This window comes from Hyperoodon ampullatus, assembly GCF_949752795.1.
Source record: "Hyperoodon ampullatus genome assembly, chromosome: 3".
Taxonomy (NCBI): Eukaryota; Metazoa; Chordata; class Mammalia; order Artiodactyla; family Ziphiidae; genus Hyperoodon; species Hyperoodon ampullatus.
The window spans coordinates 7429523-7453052 of NC_136916.1; the positions used below are offsets into that span (position 1 = coordinate 7429523).

At 37.3% G+C, this 23530-nt stretch overlaps 1 protein-coding gene across 1 annotated transcript in view; it reads right to left on the reverse strand.

Moving 5' to 3' along the window:
* Window positions 1-5354: 5354 nt before the first annotated feature.
* The window catches only part of HSPA14 (heat shock protein family A (Hsp70) member 14), a 33773-nt gene continuing 15597 nt past the window's right edge, over window positions 5355-23530 (reverse strand). The window contains exons 10-14 of the mRNA XM_079699684.1: window positions 22575-22677; window positions 9359-9571; window positions 8734-8907; window positions 6398-6468; window positions 5355-5529 (exon numbers count right to left, since the gene is read on the reverse strand). Coding sequence (XP_079555810.1) covers window positions 5451-5529; window positions 6398-6468; window positions 8734-8907; window positions 9359-9571; window positions 22575-22677 — 640 coding nt within the window. The 3' untranslated portion in view covers window positions 5355-5450. The remainder of the gene's footprint in view (window positions 5530-6397; window positions 6469-8733; window positions 8908-9358; window positions 9572-22574; window positions 22678-23530) is intronic.

Sequence of the window (23530 nt, forward strand, 5' to 3'; positions counted from 1 at the left end):
CTCACCTGGAGTCCTGCAAAAGCCTACGTGGTGTCACTCCACTGTTGCTCCCCTCCAGCCCATCTTCCATACAGCTGAAAAAGTTGCCTTAAACCGAAGTGGGACAAGTCCTCCTTCTGTTCTAAGTTCCCAATGTGCCTGGAATACAACCCTAACCTCTGATGGCCTACACAGCCTCGTGGGACTGCCCCCTGAGCCTTACTTTATGCCCCTCTCCCTCTGCTCGCTGCTCTCTAGGACTTGTTTCACTCATTCAGAAATCTGCACTGTGCACCTATGTGCCAGGTACTGTACGAGGTGCTGGCAATATAACAATGGACAACAAAGAAACAGACCCACTCCTCAGAGAGCTTATATCCTTGTGGGAGGAGCAGATAATAAACAAGGAAATAAATAACTTAAGGCAGCTCTAAATTACTTCCCAGTTCAGAGGACTCTCTCTCTCCACATGGCTGGGTCTCAGCTTAAGTGTCACTTCTTTAGAGGCCTCTCCTGGTCACCCTGTCTAAAGGAGGTATCTTTGGTCTTCTATTCTTTCTCCTTTGCACACTTAAGTGCACTTATCAAAACTTGCAGTTATCTTGTCTGTTTTTTGGGTCTTGATCAGTTTCACTACAAATTTATAGAATGAATGTATTAGACTCTTTTGTAAATCAATTGTTTCCTTTGTTTTTCTGGTTTTGGCTCCCATTAATTCCAGAGGATAGATTAGGCCTTGTGTCCTCAACACGCATCACTGTGTCTACTGTCTAGAGCAGCAACTCTCATTGTATGGTACAGGGACCCTAAGACCCTTCCGGGGGCTCTTAAGTTCAAAACTATTTCACAATAATACCAAAATGATGTTATCTGCCTTCTTCACTCTCCTCTCACGAGTATATGAAGTTTTCCAGAGGTTACACAACTTAGATATTGAATGAAGAAGCAGATAGCAGAATAGAGCAATCTTCTTAAGCCAGACATTAAAGAGATTTGAAAAATGTAAAACAATACCATTCTTGCCACTAAATTTTTTTGAGAAGTTATTTTTCATAAAATGTTACTTATGTTAACATTAACTTTTTTAGTTTAAAAAATGATTTTAAAAATATCTTGGTTTTAATTTCTACATGGTAAATAACAATGTATATAACAAATATAAACAAAAGTTAGGTTCTCAATAATTTCTAAGCGTGTAAAGGAATCATGAGACTAAGAAGTCTGATAAATCCTGGCTATAAATGAAGAGGGAAATAAAAAGGCACTAAGAAACATACACCAGTGTCCTCAAGAAAAAAATAAAAATACAGGATTATGCCTCCATATCCCAGTTTTTTTTCCATAAAGACCACTGAAAATATATTTCTGGAGGGCTATGGAATGTCTCCTTTTCCATTTAAATAGAGTTTCTTCTTCTAGAGGCAGAGAAGAATAGTAGAACGGACACCAGAAAATGTGAATTTAAATTTTAAAAAAAAGGGCACATAATGTGCTTAGGATAGTAAGCAATCAGAAAAAGTTAAGTTTACCAAAAACGCACCTGAATATTACTTCAAAATCCACCATTTATTTGCTGTGAGACCTCGGGAAGTTATTTAACTTCTCTGAATCTATTTCCATATCTAGAACACAGAAATAGGGAACTCCCGGGCAGTCCAGTGGTTAGCACTCTGGGCTTTCACTGCCAAGGGCCTGGGCGTTCAGTCCCTGGTCAGGAACTAAGATCCTGCAAGCCATGCAGTGCAGCCAAAAACAAACAAACAAAAAAAGTAGAACACAGAAATCATACATGCCACATTACTCTCTCTATTGCAACTACTCGTGGTAAAACCACAATTTAAAAAGGAAAAATGAATTAAAGCAAATTAACAGCAGTATTATTATAAATGTTACATGGTCACTCGCAGTTATTTTAGAAATCCTGGCATTTTCCCATAGGACTTGTTTTTGTGCTCTGATAGTTTTTTTTTTTTTTTTTTTTTTGTGGTACGCGGGCCTCTCGCTGTTGTGGCCTCTCCCGTTGTGGAGCACAGGCTCCGGACGCACAGGCTCAGCGGCCATGGCTCACGGGCCTAGCCGCTCCGCGGCATGTGGGATCTTCCTGGACCGGGGCACGAACCCGTGTCCCCTGCATCGGCAGGCGGACTCTCAGCCACTGCGCCACCAGGGAAGCCCTCTGATACTTTGTTTTCAATCTTTCTTTTTTTAATTAAAAAAAATTAATTAATTAGTTAATTAATTTTTGGGGCTGCATTGGGTCTTCGCTGCTGCACGCGGGCTTTCTCTAGTTGCAGTGAGCAGGGGCTCTAGGCGCACGGGCTTCAGTAGTTGTGGCACGTGGGCTCAGTAATTGTAGCTCATGGGCTCTAGAGCGCAGCCTCAGTAGTTGTGGTACACAGGCTTAGTTGCTCCGCGGCATGTGGGATCTTCCTGGACCAGGGCTCAAACCCATGTCCCCTGCATTGGCAGGCGGATTCTTAACCACTGTGCCACCAGGGAAGCCCCTGAATCTTTAAAAGCTCTTTGCGATGAAATATTTTGTGGCTTCCCAAAACTTTCATAGCATTACATATACTGTGAATATATTATGTATTATTATATATCATATTGTATACAGGCATTTCTTTCTGTATTTATATTTGGCTCTGTCCTTTAGACAATGTCAGATATGTAAATAGCAAAATTATAATTTGACATAACATTCTGCTGGTAAAAGCACTCAGGGTTTTAAACATATATGAGATACTGCAAAGATAATTAGAAAGTGATTGAAAAGATTATCAAGATGTTCACCAAAAATACCTTAACAGTTGTTACTCTGGGTGGTAGAATATAGGATGTTTTATATTATCTTCTTTTTACATTTTAATTTTATAATGAACATGTATAATCAGAAAAATGTTAAAGGTATTCTCACCTTAAAAAAAAACACTAGAAAATTTAATTGGCAAATCTTCCATAAACTTAGAAGAAAAAAAAGAAAACTTATTATTTGTGGATACAAGAAAATTTGGGAGTACAGTTGACTCTTGAGCAACACAGGTTAGAACTGTGCAGGTCCACTAACGGGCGGATTTTTTTAAATAAATAGGTACCACGAGAGCTCTGCGGTTGGTTAAACCTATGGACGTGGAACCACAGATATGGAGGGCTGACTGTAAAGCTATGTGTGGACTTTCAACTGCGTGGAGGGTCGGCACCCCAACCCCCAAGTCGTTCAAGGATCAACTTTATATTTCACTGAGCAACAGAGCACTTTTGATGACAATTTCAAATTTGGTATGTTTGGGGGAAAAAAAAGGTGCAAAGAAGACCAATAAAGACGCAGTGGTATTCCTTTCTTTTTCTACTGTATTTCTAAACAAACCATAAAATATGCAGAAGTTGTATTTACTGGCCATTGTCCTGTAGGATACAAAGATGACGTTGTTATTTTTTCCTTCCATGTAATTCACTTATTCAATAGACATTTACTGAACACCGACGTTCAGGGATTATTCTAGGGGCTAGGACATGATGGTGCCTAAAACTTAAGAGTCTCTTGCTTTCACAATGCTTAATAATCCAGTGGAGAAATAAGTAAATAAGCAGTCAAATAAGTAAATTATTACATGGATATGGAAGGGAAGAAAAATCTCGAATAAATCCTTATGATATTTTATTCTATAAGTTTCGATAATCTATTTCAGGGGTTGACAAACTTTTTCTGTAAAGGGCCAGATGGTAAATATTTAAAGCTCTGTGGGTCACACAGTCTGTTGCAACCATTCAACATTGCCATTAGAGTGGCAAACAACCACAAACAACACATACACGTTTGAGTGTGGCTATGTTCTGGTAAAATTTTATTTACAAAGATAGGCGTGGGCTAGGACAGGCACATTGCCAATAGTTTGCCAACCCCTGGTCTAAAGAGCTAACAATAACTACAAAATAAAATCCTACAGCACTTTTCCAAAGCATAACTGAAAGCATTTAGATGTAGCAGTTCAACTAGTTCAGCTGGTATCTTCCTATTTTCTGAAAATACTTAATGGCTTATATATAATTATTTTATTTCAAAGTTTTTGTAACTTGGGAAAAGATCACAAAAGATAACTAAGTACTCAGCCTTAGTCAAAAGGATATACCTTTGAGGCTGCCTCTTTGTGGACTTAGACTCATACCTGAATTTTCCTTGTGTTTCTGTCAATAATTTGATGCAGAATAATAATAAAAAATTTATTTGGTTTCTGCATCTTTAGAAATAGAAGATTACTGCCATCTAACTCCATAAAAAGCAGCTATAATAATAACGCACATCCCAAAGCTTGAACAGGTGGAAAATAGCACAGTTTTAAAATTTTACTGAGTAAAGATATTTCTTCTCAGTCTGCTGGGAACCAAGGAGAGAAATGAATGGAAATCCTCTCTTGGTAATAAAATCTAGAGTCTGATGTGCACGGCTCACCTTCAAGCTCTCCCCTCAATACAGGCAGATTACTTGTCTTGTTTTACTAAGAGAATAATCTTTTTCCTTAGTAACCCACTGAGTATTCTCAATGCACTAGTCAACGTTTTCTGGTGAACAGAATGTGGCTAGCCCTCTCTTCAAAATAAAAAAAATCTTTCAATTTCAAAAGAGAAACATATCTGTTAGAGGGAAAAATCAAACTTAACATAATTGTAAAAAGAAAAAGTGCCTCTCCCCTATTTCCCTCCACAAAAGAAGCCACTGTTAAAAGTCTGGTGTTTAGGGGCTTCCCTGGTGGCACAGTGGTCGAGAGTCCGCCTGCCGATGCTAGGGGAAACGGGTTCGTGCCCCGGTCTGGGAAGATCCCACATGCCGCGGAGCGGCTGGGCCCGTGAGCCATGGCCACTGGGCCTGTGCGTCCGGAGCCTGTGCTCCGCAACGGGAGAGGCCGCAACAGTGAGAGGCCCACATACCGCAAAAAAAAAAAAAAAGTCTGGTGTTTAGTCTTCTATACTTTTCTCTACGTATGTCACATGCGTATTTATAAACAATTATTGAGTTTATGAGTTTAGTTTTTTCTTTTAAGCAAAAATGGTACCTTACTTTGCATATGGCTCTGCAATTTTGTTTCATTTAATATCAAAGACTTTTAAATTGTTCTTAGTTATCTAATAAGAATTAACAAACAACTTCTTAAAATCAGAAGTTCTAAAGACAGAAACAATTTTAAAATGCAACGTTAAATTTCTGGTAAAGTTTCCTTCAATCCACTCAAACAATTTAATTCTAAATAGCTCCATGGTAGAAAAAGTTCCTTGTATTTCTCACTAATAAAGGAAATCTTTAACGGAAAACAAACAAACAAAAAGGTTGCAACACTTAACAATATACTGTAGTTAAAATAGAAACATAAATCATACAGTTCATTCAAAAAGTATTTTAATATAAACATCATTTATAAACAAAACAAATAATGTTGATATTTTAGTTCTAAAAAATTCATGGTTTCTCTCAAACACTAAGATGCCACCTCAATAGTGATTGCCTCACATTTTCCGGTCTCTTGATCCGTGCATGTCACGTGTAAAGATCCATCCCTAAGCAAACAAAAAATAAATAACAATTCATAAGCTCAATTTATAAAAACAGATAGTCCTTAAGAAATTACTTGAGGACTTTGAGTAAACAAGAGATCATTTTATTTTTTGAAAGAAGAGCATTAGGAGATAAAGAAGAGACACAACTTTATGTCTTTACATTTAGAACCGTATGCCATAATTAGGTAGTTGTTCTTAAAAATTTCCTCCTAGATCACTGTGATGAAAAGTTGTATTCCTTGAGAACCCATGATGATAAATACCTTAAGTTGAAAACTTCATGCAAGTTCAAGAAGTATCAAGCTGTCTTCAAGCCCAGGCCATGGCAGACCTACCCTAATGAATTCTACATTTTGGCTAATTATGGTTTATGGAATGAATTGTCCTTAATGTTAATTTGGAACTGATTTACTTGTAACACATAGTATTATGGATGGACTGTTGTTAAGGAAATGATAATAGCTGGATTTAATTAGTAATTTATTTTCTACAGATTTCCTCTTGCAATATTGAAATAAACTTACTCTTTCATAGGACAAAAAATCAATTATGTAAATCTCAGAAAATTATATTTAAAGTTGATGAAAATTATACCTCAAACTTGCATGGACCAGTTTTTTAGGTTGACTACACCCATAATAATCAAAGAGTTCATAAAAAATTCAGAGTGCAAATGACCTGAGATATAATTTTCTTTGTAAATATAGTAATTTTACAGGGCAAAAATTTAAGTTACTGATAAGATCTTTATAAGTTTTTAATAAATAATTTTCCCAGAATGACAATAGGTTAAGAATCAATAAACTAATAAAAAAGGTCAAGTCTCAAAGCGAATTTTCTTAACATCAGAAGTAGTTTAATTTTTTACCTTTTCATAGTAAGAACAGCTAATATGTCACGTAATCCATTTTCTTTTTTATCTAAATCCTGGAGTACAACCTGTTTAGGCAAAAATAATACAAGGATGATTTAGTACTTTGACATATTAATAAATTGATGCATCAATTATTCCAATGGACTAAATCTTACTCATTACTGAAATGAATCTTTTAAAACAGGGCCGTTTTCAATTCTCCTACCATTTATCATAATTTGGAAAATAGAATTAAGCTTTCTTTTTTTTTTTTTTTTTTTTTTTTTTTTTTTTTTTTTTTTTTGTGGTACGCGGGCCTCTCACTGTTGTGGCCTCTCCCGTTGCGGAGCACAGGCTCCGGATGCGCAGGCTCAGCAGCCATGGCTCACAGGCCCAGCCGCTCCGCGGCATATGGGATCCTCCCAGACCGGGGCACGAACCCGTATCCCCTGCATCGGCAGGCGGACTCTCAACCACTGCGCCACCAGGGAGGCCCGAATTAAGCTTTCTTAACTGACATGTCTCCTCTAAAAAGAGGGCATGTAAGATAACTAATATATTTAATATATTTGTCCCTCTTAAATGTCATGTCCTAGATTAAGATGATTATTTATATGAAGTACTGTTTGTCTCAGAAAATAAAGACCAAAAAAAAAAAAAAGAAAACAAAATAAAGACTGCTCTTCTTTTTGGTAATTGCACCATTATAGTAACATGTAAATTACATTTCGGTAAGCCTTTTATATATACTTTAAAAAATTCAAATATTTTAAATGCACTTGGAAAACTTATTTAAAAGAAATACATGTCAAATTCTTTTGTACAGCTAAGATTACATTTGTAAGTAAGAGATACTAATGAATTTACTATAAAATTCCTTGGTTTCTTAAAGGAAGGTATACCAATAGACCAAGTTTGAAAGTGACTTTTCAGATTTTGCCAAAATCAAGTTTTATGACCTTAGGTAAGTACTAAGTCTACTCATTTGTAGAATGAGGAGGTTAGAACAGATGGAATCTCTAGAAGATTCTCTTCCAAATAAAGTATTATGTGACTAATTTTTCTCTTTCCAGCATCTGTAAGTTAGGATGTAGTGACAGTAGCTGTAGTGTCTCAAGAGTAGTATGTGGAGAGAAAAGGTAAGAAATGTACCAGAGAGGAATACTAAGACTTCCACCTGAGTTTAGAAATCTGGTGCACAGGAAAATGCTTTTATAGTGATATACCACAGAAACATCTGGCGGAGCTTTGAAACCTTTACTAGTTGAAAGAGCCCTTCTCCAGTAGATCCTAAGATGTTAAGTCTGAGGTGGAGCCCAGACATATTATGTGTGTGTGTTTTCATTATCCTTTTGTTGAAATTAGAAAACAGATATAAAGCTAAAGATACTATACATTCTCTTTTGTTACCTACGTTTATTTTTACTGTAAAAGTAATTAATCTTCATGTTCTGTGCTGTCTGTAAAAAATTCAGTATAAAGTGTTAAAAAGTAAAAAAAAAAAACCTTCTTGGTACCTTCAAATCTACCCACTGTTCAGTTTCCTCAGTACAGTTCAAATACCTGTAGTTACTTTCTGTATCCACGCGTGGGTATCTAAATACACACACCTATCCAAACACTCCTTCACACACAGCCACGCTCTCAATCATTTTACTTAAACACAATGGTACCATGCTGTAAATACGGTTCTGCAGTCCTTGTGTGTGTGCTTTAATGCAACTATACTTCTTGGGCATGTTTCTAAGCAAATACAATGGCTCCACCTCATTCCTTTTAAAGGATGTGGAGGACCATATCCTATGATATATGCATGTGGTATTTGAAAAAACAAACTTATCCTATGTCAGAGGCAGCACGGTATAATGGCAAGAGCATGGGCCCAGGAGTAAAACCAACCTGAGGCTAAATCTCAGCTCAGTCAAGAAAATAACAAGGTATTTACTACCATGAGCCTGTTTCTGAATCATCTATAAAATGCACATAATAATGTCTATCTCACATCATTTTGAGATTATGTTTGTAAATTGCCTAGTCCAGCACACCTGGCATTTAGCAAACAAAGAAATGTCATTTCCCCTGCCACTGACCTTACTACCAAGGAGGGTTAAGAGCACAAAGACAAGCAGTAGAAATACAATTGTACTTTATTTTCCTCTAACTCTTTCAAATTGAAATTGCCTATTTCTTCTCTCTTTCAAAAATAAATAAGTACAAGTAATCCATTCATAAAAATGTGTTAAATGTCCTATATGCATATTATATTAATTGATATTAAACTGAGTCTAATCCAGAAGGAAAAACTAAACCGTTTCAACTGATTAATTCATAGTCCAATCTGATGTAGTCACCTGTGCAAACTTGTTTTCCTCTTTTGCAGAGTTTTTCCCCTCAGACTCATAGAGTTCAAGACATACTGAGGATGTACTTCCAGGAGCCTGTAACGTGTGCTGTCTTCGAGCTGGCAAAGGAGTCCCCGACGGAAACAGTACTTTGAAACTGTTGGCTCCTGATTCATCGACTCCCTAATAAGCAGGAAAATAATATGCACATCCTTTGATATCATTACAATTATAAAAAAATCACTCCTATTATAAATTAACTTATATTCCTGTTGATAATCTGGAAACTACACAGCGGCAAAGAGAAGACAATAGAAATGATCCTTAATCCCGACCCACTTTATTTAAAAATAAACTGAACCTCTCTACTTGTATTATACAACCTCTCTACTTGTATAAATAAAACCTCTCTACTTGTATTAGAATCTTAAGCTTAAAAACAGTTAATTAAGAAATTAACATATTAGATTAATACTAACTAAAAGAATATCAGAAGCTCATTAAAAGTAAACTTATAACTCGAAATTAAAAATTTTTACCAGTACACAAAGTTTTATTTTAAAAACAGTACGTATGTAAACCTGTGGCAATAAATTTATACTACTATGGAAAAGTGAAGAAAAGCTCAACATACCTTAACTAAAATATCTTTGGCTGAACACTCTATCTTAAGAGCGTCCTCCATTAAAAGGTTTTCTTTCCCAATAAGGATTCCTGCTTCCATAGCTGCACCAATAGGGATAACTTCATCAGGAGGGACAGAATTGAGAAGCTCAACAGCTGGGAAAAGATCTTTAATCATTTGCTGTAGCCTTGGGATTCGAGAAGACCCTCCACAAAGGACAACCTAGAAAATAAAAATAATTTTGTTTTTTACTTTTAGAACAATGATTGTTTCTCAAAATTAAGTGTAACAGGATGAGTCATCTTCATCACATGAAAAGGTAAAATATATTAACATATTATTTTATGTTATACTTACCATATACACATATAAATATGTATTTAATACATTATAAATATTTAACGTACTGTTTACCCATAGCAACAAAATTTAAAATGAGGAGATCTCAGCACATATTAGAAAATATAATAACATATATGTGGCTCATGATGAATACTGGGCATATGAGGCTTAACCATAGATACACATTTGTATAGGAAATATTGTACTTAATATTTCGTGCGGTTCAAGCATTATCTAAAGGAAGTGTTTACATAAATCACAGCATTTCTGTGACAAAATAAACAGTGGCAATCTTCTCTATGTGAAAACTATGCCCTAGATTTTGTCTTCACTGTGGAATAATAATTTTCTTGAGGAAAAAGATGTTTCTTATACAACTACGTTTTAAGCTCTAGGTACCACTTGATTAAATATGCACAAAAACTCCATATAAAATTGTCCCTTTATGAGCCTGCCTACACATCTAGTGCCCCAACTTTTATAGCTGCCACCCAAAGGATGGGCCCCCAGATCTCTAGCTCTGAGAGCCAACAGGGCTTGCATTCATGAGTCCCATAGGATGACAGCAAACAAAGAAGCAGTTTTTAAATGGGCAAAGGAGCAACTCCTGCCCTGTGGCTATACACCAGGGCTCAGCACAGAGGGAGAAGGCAAGCATGCCCATCTCCCAGCTTCTCCCTGGAAGGGTGTGACTGCATCCTTTCCCAGCTGCTGCTGCCTGAGGGTCTGGTTTCTAATCAGCCTATATCTAGGTGCTGCCTTTGATCTTCCTCTTTGTTTGATTATCATCACTCATGATGATCTTGGCACACCCTCAAATACTGAGAGCCACCAAGAACACAAATGGCAGCTTAGACGGGCACAAAGTTTTGAGAAGCTACCAGGAACTCAGGTAGGGCTGACTGACAAGGTTCATCTCCTACACAAGACCAGTCTGTCAAAACTGGAAGAGGGAGCAGTTTTTTGGGTTTTTTTGAGGTAGCAGTTTTATGTAAAGCCCAGAAACCAACACAGAGAGTCTAGGAAAATGCAGATACAGAAAAATATGTTCCAAACAAAATAACAAGATAAGTTTCCAGAAAATGATCTTAATGAAACAAAGATAAGTGATTTACTTGATAGAGTTAAAAATAACAGTAATAAAGATGCTCAATGAAGTCAGGAGAGTAATACATGAACAAAGTGTGGATTTCAACAAAGAGACAGAAAATATAAAGTACCAAAGAGAAATCATAGAGCTGACGAATACAATAACTGAACTTAAAAACTCAATAGAGGGTTTCAACAGCACACTAAATAAAGTGAAAGAAAGGGTCAGTGAATTTGAAGACAGGGCAGAGGAATTTATTCAGAGGAGCAAAAAGGAAGAAGAATGAAGATGCATTCAGGGACTTACCGAACACCAGTAAGTGGACCAATATATGCAAATATAAGGGTCTCAGAAGGAGATGTGGAGGGGGGAGGGGGGAAGAAAGCTCACTCAAAGAAATTATGGCTGAAAACTTCCCTAATCTGGGGAAAGAAACAGCCAGATCCAGTGAGCCCAAAAAGTACCAAATAAGATGAATCTAAAGTGACCCACACTGGGACACATCAGAATTAAACTGCCAAAAGTTAAAGACAGAAAATCTTAAAAGCAGCAAGAGAAAAGCAACTTGGTTAGATACAAGGGGACACCCTTAAAACTATAAGTGGGTCTTGCAACAGAAATCTTGCAAGCCAGAAGGGAGATATTCAAAGTGCCGTAAGAAAAAAACCGTCAGCCAAGAATACCCAATTCAGCAAAGCTGCTCTCCAAAACTGAAGGAGAGGTGAGTGTTTTCACACAAACAAAAGCTGAAGGAGTTCACCACTACTAGATTGGCCTTACAAAAGAGGTCAAATGGAGTTGTTCGAGTTTAAACAAAATGCTAATTAATACACATGAAAACATATAAAAGTATAAAACTCACTGGTAAAGATAAATATAGTTAGATTCAGAATACTCCAATATTGTAATGGTAGTGGGTAAATCACTTATAACCTTAGTACAAAGGTTAAAAGACAAAGGCATTGGGCTTCCCTGGTGGCGCAGTGGTTGAGAGTCCGCCTGCCGATGCAGGGGACACGGGTTTGTGCCCCGGTCTGGGAAGATCCCACATGCCGTGGAGCGGCTAGGCCCGTGAGCCATGGCCGCTGAGCCTGCGCATCCGGAGCCTGTGCTCCACAACAGGAAAGGCCACAACAGTGAGAGGCCCGCGTACTGCAAAAAAAAAAAAAAGACAAAGGCATTAAAAATAACTGTAATTACAATAACTTGTTAATGGATACACAAAAGGTATAAACTGTGACATCAAAAACATAAAATGTGGGGAGAAGGAGTGTAAAAATGTAGAGCTTTTGTATGCGTTTGAAGTTAAGTTGTTGTCAGCTTAAAACAGGCTATTTTAACTGTATAAGAGGTTTTGTATAAGCTTCATGGTAACCACAAAACAAAAATCTGTAGTAGACACACAAAAGGTAAAGAGAAAAGAATTAAAGCAAACAACTATAGAAAGTCATCAAATCATGAAAGAAGAGGACAGGAAAGAAAGAAATGAACTACAAAACAGACAGAAAATGATTAACAAAATGGCAATAGTAAGGTCATACTTATCAAAAATTACTTTAAATTACTTTCTACACACTACAAATTATTGGATGAAGAAATTAAGAAGGCAATCCCATTTACAGGACTATCAAAAAGAATAAAATACTTAAATAAATTTAACCAAGAAGGTGAAATATCTGTACCCTGAAAACTGCAAGACTTTGATGAAAGAAACTGAAGACACAAATACATGGAAAGATATTCCGGGTTTATGGATTGGAAGAATTAATATTGTCAAAATGTCCTTACTACCCCCAATATTCAATGTAATCCTTATCAAAATTCCAATGGCATTTTTCATAGAAATAGAAAAAACAATCCTGAAATTTGTGTGGAACCACAAGAGACCCCAAATAGCCAAAACAATCTTGAGAAAGAAGAGCAAAGCTGGAGGCATCACACTTCCTGATTTCAAACTATATTACAAGCTGTAGTAATCAAAACAGTATGGTATTTGCATAAAATAAGTCAAATAGATCAATGGAACAGAACAGAGAGCCCAGAAATAAACCCACATATATAGGGTCAATTAATTTTCAATAAAGGAGCCAAGAATATACAACAAAGAAAGAAGAGTCTCCTTAATAAATGGGGTGGGGAAAACTGGATATCTACATGCAAAAGAATGAAACTGGACCACTATCTTACACCACACATAAAAATCAACTCAAAATGGATTAAAGACATGGAGTAAAACCTAAAACGATAAAACTCCTAGAAGAAAACATAAGGGGTACACTCCTTGACAATGGTCTTGGCAATGCTTTTTGGATCTGACACCCAAAGCAAAGGAAAGCAAAAACAAACAAGTGGGACTTATCAAACTAAAAAGCATGCACAGCAAAGGAAACCATCAACAAAATGAAATGGCAACCTATTGAATGAGAGAAAATATTTGTAAATCATATATCTAAAAAGGGGTGAATATCCAAAATACACAAGAATCTCATTAACTCAATAGCAAAAAGCCAAATAGCACAATTTAAAAATGAGCAAGGGACCTGAATAGACATTTTTCCAAAGAAGACTTACAAGCAGGTGAAGGTACCTGAAAGGGTGCTGAACATCACTAATCATTAGGGAAATGGAAATAAAGATCACAATGAGACATCACCTCATACCTGTTAGGACGTCTATTACTAAAAAGACAAGAGATAACAAATATTGGTGAAGATGGAGAGAAAGGAGAACACTTATACACTGTTGGGAATGTAAACTGGTATAGCCACTATGGAAAACAGTATGGAAACTCTTCATGAAATTAAAAGTAGAATTACCTTATGATCCAGCAATCCCACTTCTGAGTATATACACAAAGGAAACAAAATCACTATCTCATAGAGATATCTGTACTCTCATGTTCACTGCAGCGTTATTCACAATAGCCAAGGTATTTGGAAACATACTATGGAAAGATCATAAGTGTGTGTCAGTGGATGAATGGATAAAGAAGATGTGGTACAGATATACAATGCAATATTATTCAGTTTAAAGAAGGAAGTCCTGCCATTTGTAACAACTTGAAAGAAACTGGAGGGCATTACGCTAAGTGAAATGAGCCAGACAGACAGAAAAAAACTGCACGGTATCACTTATACGTGGAGTCTAAATTAAAACAAAACAAACAAAACAACTCATAGAAACAGAAAGCAGAAAAATGGTTGGGGTTGAGGGGGTAGGGAAAATAGGGAGGGGATGGTAAAAGGGTACATACAAACTTTTAGTTATAAGATGAATAAGGTCTGAGGATCTAATGTATAACATGGTAATTACAGTTGACAATATTGTGTAGTATATTTGAGATTTGCTAAGAGAGTACAACTTAAGTGTTTTCACCTCCTGCAGAAAAGGTTAATATATAAGGTGATAGATGTGTTAATTAACTCGATGGTAATAATCCCTGCACAATACATATACTAAATCTCATGTTGTATACTTTAAATACCTTACAATTTTGTCAATTATACCTCAATAAAGCTGAATAAAATAAAATTGCTCCTTTATAAATATTTTAATTTCCTCCTTAATTAATACGTTTAACACTTGTAACTCCATGGGTATGCAGAATATTGAATATGTTCTCTCAAAGAGGGAAATCATCAATAATCACTACTAATTTCAGTCTATATATGGATGTTCTCAAAGCTCCATGTGGTGGAGAAGATGAACAACTGATGAAAATGAGGCCCCGCTCACATCAGCCGTGAAATGAGGAGGGAGACCACGTTCCTCCGCAGGTAAGGGCATGAGGAACATCAACTCAGGGTTACAAAGAAAAAAGAAAAGCAGGTTTGCCTCGGCAGAGTTCTCCCAAAAGTCTGCTTTGGAGGTAAGTTAAAAGGAAAGTCTTCTCTAAAATGTCTGATCCCAGGTAAATACCATGAGAATAAAAGTGGAGGTTATGCCTTTTCATGAACTTCTTATAGTCAACATCGAAATGCTTTATAAATAAGCAATAAGTGGTGCTGTGTTAAAACAAAAACCAAAAAAAACCCTGGAAAATCTTGTTTTTTGGTATTCTCATTTAAAGGGTAAAAAGTACTAATAGTGTGTCATTATTAATGCTGACAGTAACCAGAAAATTTTAATTTAAATAAATTCTTTAAACATTTACTCTGTAGTCTGAGATTTCTTTTGCAAACTTAGAGGAAAATTGAAAATATTAAAGATTATTCTGATAATAAAGAAAATAATAAAATCTATCAGAGCCTGTGGAATAAAACCAAGCTGCTAATGAGTAAAACAGTAGTTAATTTTTTTTTTTGCAGTACGTGGGCCTCTCACTGTTGTGGCCTCTCCCACTGCGGAGCACAGGCTCCGGACACGCAGGCTCAGCAGCCATGGCTCACGGGCCCAGCCGCTCCACGGCATGTGGGATCTTCCCGGACTGGGGCATGAACCCGTGTCCCCTGCATCGGCAGGCGGACTCTCAACCACTGTGCCACCAGGGAAGCCCGGTAGTTAATTTTTTGGTTAGGGAAAAAATAAAATAAATTAATTAATGTTCAAAATAAACATTTATAAAAATAATGAAAGTATCCTGGAAAGACTGGAAGAAATAAAGTGCAAACCAGAAATAAAACAATTAGAAAAGAGAAATGTATCACCTGAAAAAAAAAATCTAAGGAAGTTTTTTGGGGTTGTAGTGCCAGGAGTTGGAGCAAAAAAATAAAACAAATATCTACAAAACCTAGGGAAGGAAAAAAATAGATAAACTCAAAAAGAAAAAGAAAAAGAAAAAGAGAGAAAAATCGGCCAGTTTTAATTTAAATAACTTCTTTATACTTTAAAATTTTAATATCAAAAGCTATGTAAAATTAAAAATTACAAGAACATTATGCAAAGTTGTATGTTAAAAGTTTAAATCACTATGAAATAGGTCTATAAAATACTTTAATTCAAAATTGAAGTGATAAAAAGAAATTATTAAAGTTATAAATATACTTCAAAAATTAGTTTCAGACAAAATGTGTTTATAGGCAAATTCTTTAGAATTATTGAGGAACAGAGAATATTTATGCATTATGCACTAACCTGGAATACTTAAAAAGATGAAAACGTATTAAATTCCATTTTATAAGCACCTGATAGTCAGGAACAAAACAGTAAAAATAAACAGCAATAAAACAACACGTTCTGGAGTAGAGGTTGCCAAGTAGCAACTTGCAAATTCTATCAGGCAAGCTATATTTTCTCTCTTCACATAGTGTTTTCAAAAGTTCTGCATTAGCTACTAACATTGAAACACCCCTGGTGGCGCAGTGGTTGAGAGTCCGCCTGCCGATGCAAGGGACACGGGTTCGTGCCCCGGTCCGGGAGGATCCCACATGCCGTGGAGCAGCTGCGCCCATGAGCCATGGCTGCTGGGCCTGCGCGTCCGGAGCCTGTGCTCCGCAACGGGAGAGGCCACAGCAGTGAGAGGCCTGCGTACCGCAAAAAAAAAAAAAGTCTGATGGTAAGTCCTAGTTTTGAGAGTCTGTTAAAACGTCCCGGGCTCCAACAGCACTGGCCTGCATCGCTGGATGGCAGTGACTGGTGGGGAGCAGCAGCTGCCCCTTCTGGGCTAGAACAGCACATGGTGTGTGTGGCCAGCCCACCACTACCTGCCGTGGCCCTCCCACCAGCTACTGGTCCTTGGCAATTATAATCCTATTTGTGCTCTTACTTTTCTTACAGCAAAGAGTTCAATGTGAAACTCTTTACTCTCTAAACCCAGTTCTCAAACTAGTAGGAGAATGAAAGGAAGATCAACAGGACTGTGTGTCTCAGGAAAAATGGTTAGGGACATACTTCTTTAATGGTATGGTACAGTGAGTCTACTGTACTACATGGCATCTGGGCAGCTTAATTGTGGTGTAGGGCCTAAGATACACATACTGTATTTTTATGTGTGGAAAGAAACTGACCTTTCATATCATCTTTGGGAAAAATCCCAGCATCAGTGCATTGGATAAGATTGGGGCCAACGATTTGCTTATGACTGACACTGAATTCCATATAAACACTACCGATACTTTGGTCCCCGTAAAGGATTTGATTTGTTTATTCCTAGAGAAATGAGTATTTTGGAAAACTCACAAGGCAAGGGATTTGGCACACTTTCTTATGTTGAACTAAATTTACAGCTATGAAAGTGATAAATTAAAATCATATTCCCACATTGTGGAATAGAAGGGGGACTTGAGAATTGTACATGTATCTTTGGAGTAGTCATGCGAACCTATTTTGTGAGTTGATATTTTTCATGACGAAAATGAAGTGAGCGTGGACCCTCTCTCACACTATGCTTTGGGTTATGAAGAAAAGGAAGGTACTATCAGCCTATTTCCTGAAGAACATCGTGCATGATTATGTTACCTTGGAATAAAGGGAAATTAAAGCACCGGATGTCTTGGTTTAGAAGGTATTGTTCTGAGTAAATGAATTAGATATACTGTGATATTTTGTCATTCTCGGTAAGTTCAAGCACTTTAAAATTCCCTATTTCTTTGAGTATGTCTCAGGAGCTTTTAAAAGAGAAAAGTAGCCTCTGCTTACAAAGTTATACAACCTTAAAGAGCAGGTCATGCTGTGTGGACAGAAAACAAAAAAGGGAGGTGGGGAGAGGAAGGGTTAGCAAAGGTCTGAGCATTGGCTCCAGCTTCTCACTCGCTCATTGCTTGAGACTCAACCATGTGCCTCTGACTCTCCCTAAACGGAAGCCCTGGGGACATATCGATAAGCCATGGCCCATCTCATCATCCAGGAAGGAGAGAACGAGCTGGAGGCAAGAAGCTAAGGCACTTCTTTAGACCAATGCAACCCAAAACACAGGACGATTCCCCTTTCCAGTGTCTGATGTTAAAACGCGTTACGTTATTCAGACAATATGCATAAGGCAGGAAAGTTCGAAATAGCCCATCTCACTTCTGCTAACTTAGCATGAACAGCATGAAAATGATACATGAATTATCACAGAAAATTAACATATCAAAAGAATAATTCCTCATAACCAAATAAGATCTATCCCAGGAATACAATGATAGTTCCATATTAGGAAATTATCAATAATTCATCAAATAATTTGAAGACAAATATAAAGAAAACCATAAGACTGTCTTGCAGGTGTCCGAAAACAATTGTAATGACTCAACACCTATTTCATATTAAAACACCTTTAAAAAGAAATAAAGAGAAGTGCTCAATATGATAAAGAGAATCTATTTCAAACCAGTTACCAGTAATTAAATCTGTTGGTAAACGACTAACACTATTCCCCTTATAAAGAGAATAAAAGAAAGAGGTCCAGTGTCAACTAAAATATTCAAGGCCTGACCAAGGCAATCAAATATAAACAAGAAGCGAGAACAGGGAACTCTACTCAATACTCTGTAATGGCCTGTGTGGGAAAAGAATCTAAAGAAGAGTGGATATATGTATATGTATAGCTGAGTCACTTTGCTGTATACCAGAAACTAACACAACATTGTAAATCAACTAAACTCCAATAAAAATTAAAAAAAGGCTTCCCTGGTGGCGCAGTGGTTGAGAGTCTGCCTGCTGATGCAGGGGACGTGGGTTCGTGCCCCGGTCCAGGTAGATCCCACATGCCGCGTAGCGGCTGCGCCCGTGAGCCATGGCCGCTGAGCCTGCGCGTCCGGAGCCTGTGCTCCGCAACGGGAGAGGCCACAACAGTGCGAGACTCGCGTACCGCAAAAAAAATAATAATAAATAAAAAAAAATCACAATGGGATTTTTATCTAAGAAGTTGAAAAAATAATTCTAAAGCGCTCTGAAAAAAACCAATATGAATAAAAAGAATTTTTAAAAATTGCAACGTTAATAATGAGGGTTTACACCTACTCAGAAAGTAAATTGCTTTTGGTGAGCGATCTGATAAATACTAAAAGTCTTAAAATTTGGGATTCTACTCACAAATCTTCTTCCAAGGAAATTAAGGATGTTAACAAAGCCACAAAGACTGCTATTTATAAAATCAAAATAACGTACACACTCAACACAAATAATTGGCTGTGTAAATTATGATACATCAATGCAACAAAATACTATGCAGGTATTAAAATTGCAGCTGAAGAGTCTGGATGCTTGGTAAAAATGGCGAGAATTAACTGCATCGGTATATCTACGTATCCTTCTACAAGCCCACTTGTAGACAATAAGGGAATTTAAGAAGATATAAATGGCAGAATAAATGCAGGAGAGAACTTGAGCTTGAGATTTCAGCAAATTTTGGAAGCTGAAAGGGAGAGAAGTAACTGTCTTAAAGCTGACGTGGCCTGAGATAACCAAAGGGGAAGCAAGGTGGTTTGAGTCACAGAACCTAGAGCGGCTTGGGACTGCGAAGCACCAAAGGCCACAGGAAGCGAGGGCCAAGCCGAGGGGTGAAAGCGGGACACCGGGCGGAGAGCAGCCCCGCCAGCACGCGCACGGGGCCAGCAGACCCCCAGACCTCGGCCCTGACCCAGCAGCGCCTCCTGCCCCCTCAAACACGGGGATTCAGCCCAGCTTGGGGACAGCAGGGGAGAGAGGGGAGCACGGTGCTGAACACGAGGGGGATAAAGGGAGTCTAACGTAAAGAAGAGTAGGAACCCTGACGCTCCCTGTCCTCAGAGATCAGACGTGGCCTTCTCAAGCAAGCGATGAGGGGATTCCTTTGGGAAAAAACAAATACTCCTAAGACTAGACTGCCCGATACTAACGTGGGAAAGGCGATGGGCATAAGTAAGAGTAAAGAAAGAGCACGGACCGCGAGGGCAGACTGTGAGCTCCAATTCCAGCGCCAGCACGAGCGTGCCAGCGTTACTTTAAGCAAAGCACTTAACCTCTTCGGAACCTTTTTAGTTTCCTCCTCTGGAAATGGAGATAGCGGTGCCTATCTCCTGATGCCTTTGTGAGGATTAAACGTGTCAATGACAGTAAAGCCCTCCCTCCATCCCCATAAAAGGATTATACTTCCCCGCCCATTGCCACTGCCCTCCGTGCAGGTGATTTCCCTGCCCACGCACTCAGGCCTGGCCATGTCTAGCTTTGGCCAAATGAATGTGAATACACTGAAGTACAATGTGTCTAAGCAGAAGCTTTAAAGGCCCTGCCCATTCCACCAGCTCTCTTCCTCTTTCCCCTCCACCGTGAGAACCGCAGGTCCCAGAGAGCTGCTCCTTTAGCCTGGGTCGTAGAACGAGAAGCACGGAAAAGAGCCATAGCAGTAGACCTACGGCCAACTTCAGCTGCCCACGTGAAACACTAGCAAGAAAAGATTGTCTACAGTAGAAAACCAGTGAGACTTGGGGGTTGTTTGTTACTGCTGCAAGGTCAACAAACTACAGAGTCAACTCTAATATTTTTAAGTTCTCAAAAGTTTGTATTTTAGAAGTATCTGGAGAGTGAATCTTTAACAATATTCTTAATCCTAAGAATGTACTTGACCTCTAGTCAAGCAATTGAGGATCGTACCATTGGTGGTATCTAATGTGAGGGCTGTATGACCAGTTAATGAAGGAAGAGAACTCACATTAACTGATCATCTACAATACACCACACCCTGTGCCATACATGATATTTCATTTAATCCTCATAACAAACTTATAGAGTAAGTTATACTTATATACTTATAAGTTAAGTATTATCACCCTCCTTAATAAGAAGAGACAAGTAAGGCTCAGGAAAGTAAGTGAGTTGCCTGTTCTGGAACTACCAGCGCCGTGAGCCTTCCCGTTCAGGCGGGTCTGTCTCCAAGCTCATTCCCTTCCAGCCCTGCCTGGTACCACTCTTCCATATGCCTTAATCTTTGTAAGCCACCTTCACCACCCCCACCACACACACACCCCCAATCACCTAGCACAACGCATGGCATGTTATAAGTGTTCAAAAAAAAATACTTACTGAACTACACTGAAAGGAAAACCTCCACCAAAAGACAAAAAAATGCAATTTCCATCTTACAGCATACAGCAAAATAGTGAAAATATAAAAAGTTTCAAACTATAGCAAAAAGAAAATAGTATTAAATACACCTGAACAAAGATGGAGTTTATAAACTTAGAAGCAGCTGAAGAATTCAGAGTAACAGACCAACAGATTTAAATAGATAAATAAATGAAACCTCAGTGTATCAAATACCCTCCTCCATAACAGGACCAAAGTTAAACAGTAAACTGCATGCCTCAAAAGAAGATTATAGTAAACAGCAGTTAATTTTCTGATTATATAAAGCATTTACACAAATACATTTTAAAAAGTACTAAGATTTAATTGATCAAACAGGCAAAGAATATGAAATATTTACACATAAGGAAACACAAGATTAAACATTTATTATTTATAATATTAATAATAAATATTTTAAAATAATCCTATAGTAGCCAATAAAATATAAAGTAAAAATATATCTCTTTTTCAAGTACTTAATGGAAAATTTATCTTTAAATGATAAAACTCAGTGTCAGCAAGGTTACAGTAAAATGTCTTTTCTCATATATTGCTGATGAAAGTATGAGTTAATTCAACTCTCTTGGAAGGTAACTGAAGGTAAAAATAGTTTTAAGCTATTTATACTCTCTGACCCAATGATTTTACTATGGGAATCTATCCCAAGGAATAACATTAAATATGGGAAAAGATGGGCATCACTGTTCTGGGGAGGGGAAGACCTGATCTAGGAATCCAAACAGAACAATGAAATAATCTATGGTGCTCTTCCTTTTCTAGGATATTGAGTCTATTTAAAATTGTGTTGATGAAGACTACACAGTAATATGGGCAAAGAAATTGATTATATTATTATTTAAGGAACATAGAATTCAAAATTGTGCATACAAATTAGACTAGTTTATTATAAAATAAAACACTGGTTACCTATTTTCTGAGTTTTCTTATATGAAAATGCCTTTATTAACAAAAATGAAAAAAATTTATATGTATTTTATTTTATTATTATTTTTTTTTTTTGCGGTACGCGGGCCTCTCACTGTTGTGGCCTCTCCCGTTGCAGAGCACAGGCTCCGGACGCGCAGGCTCAGCGGCCATGGCTCACGGGCCTAGCCGCTCCGCGGCATGTGGGATCTTCCCGGACCCGGGCACGAACCCGTGTCCCCTGCATCGGCAGGCGGACTCTCAACCACTGTGCCACCAGGGAAGCCCTGTATTTTAAATGAGTAGAAATAATCTTGGGAGAAAAGGTAACATTAAACAGTTGGAATATTTTTGAAAGTCTCAAAATCTTTTCTTATGCAAGCAAATATGCAATATTTCCCAGCAAGCAGACAGAAGCAGTTTGGTGTACTGGTTAAGAGCAGACTTGGGAACCACACTGAGTTAAATCCTAGCTCTACCACTAAACACACAATTACCATGAAGTTACTTATACCTTTGTACCTCTGTGCCCCCAATTATAAAATGGGGATAAATAATAACACCTACTTCATGGAGCTGTTGGTGAGCATTCAGCAAGTTAATACATGTAAAACGCTTAGAAACAGTGCTTGACACATGGCAAATGTTCTAATATCTGTCAGTTTTTGCTTACATGTAAAAAAATATACTGAAAAGGAATTAGTCTTTTTTGCTAAGAAAATGAACATACAGAACTATGAGTTCATTAGAGCCATTAATCAAAATTTAATCAATGTCCTTCCTAACATAAGCTAAGAAAATATTTAAATGTATAAAAATATTCTTTCAGTACCAAGGGGCTGTTTCCTAAATTCCAAATTGAAAATTACTCCCAACATAAATAAGAAAATACAAAAGTATTACCTTGTTGATATCATCTGCTGTAAATCCACTTTGTTCTAAGAGTTCTCTGATTGCTTCTATACATTTATTAAAAAGTGGAGAACAGAGAAGTTCAAATCTTGCTCTGTACACACACACATACACAAATACACATACACACAGAGAAGAGAAGACACAGAAAAAAGTCAAACAAGACATCTTTTTCTTGTGAAGGTTAATGACAAAACCTACTGTGATGAATCTCTTTAGAATAGGTTTATGATCAGAACAGGATAGTAAACACCCAGCAGTGCAATATCATGGAGTGAAAAAGTCTAGGTTATCCATCTACAAATGTATGAAGATGTTTAGTATTAAATTCAGATGGAAGATTATCTTACCCATAGCCTGCTTGTAAGCTTTCAAAACACCTAAAAATACTCCGTGTATGGCATTTCTGACAATAAATCTATTGCTCCAAATCAAACCATCATTTGGAAATTTTTGCTATTTTTATGTGTAAAGTTTTAAAAAATTGTTTCTCACTACTTTTCTTTATAGTCTGAGCCTATGCTGCACATAGGTTTAGTTCTTTTGCACCACCTGAGAAGCTTAAATGCTAGCAAATAAAATTACGAATTCTATTTCCTTCTTTTCCTTCTTAATAAATTTTTTCCTTCTATTTCCTTATTAATAAGCAAACATATACTGAGTACTTGGACAAACAGCACTAAGTTAATATAAAGACTGTTGCCACAAATTTAAATTCAATTTAACAACTTTCTATCTTTTAGATTGTAGCTTGAAATCTCTCTTAAAAGATCTAGAGAACTTTCTGGAGCCACTGGCTACATGAGACTACTGAGCACTTGAACTGTGGCTAATGCTACTGAGGAACCAAATTTTTAATGTTATTTACCTGTAATTAATTAAAAAGTTTAAACAGCCACAGGTGGCAGCGCTGACCTGGAGTCTTCGGGAAAGCCCAGAGAGAGTGA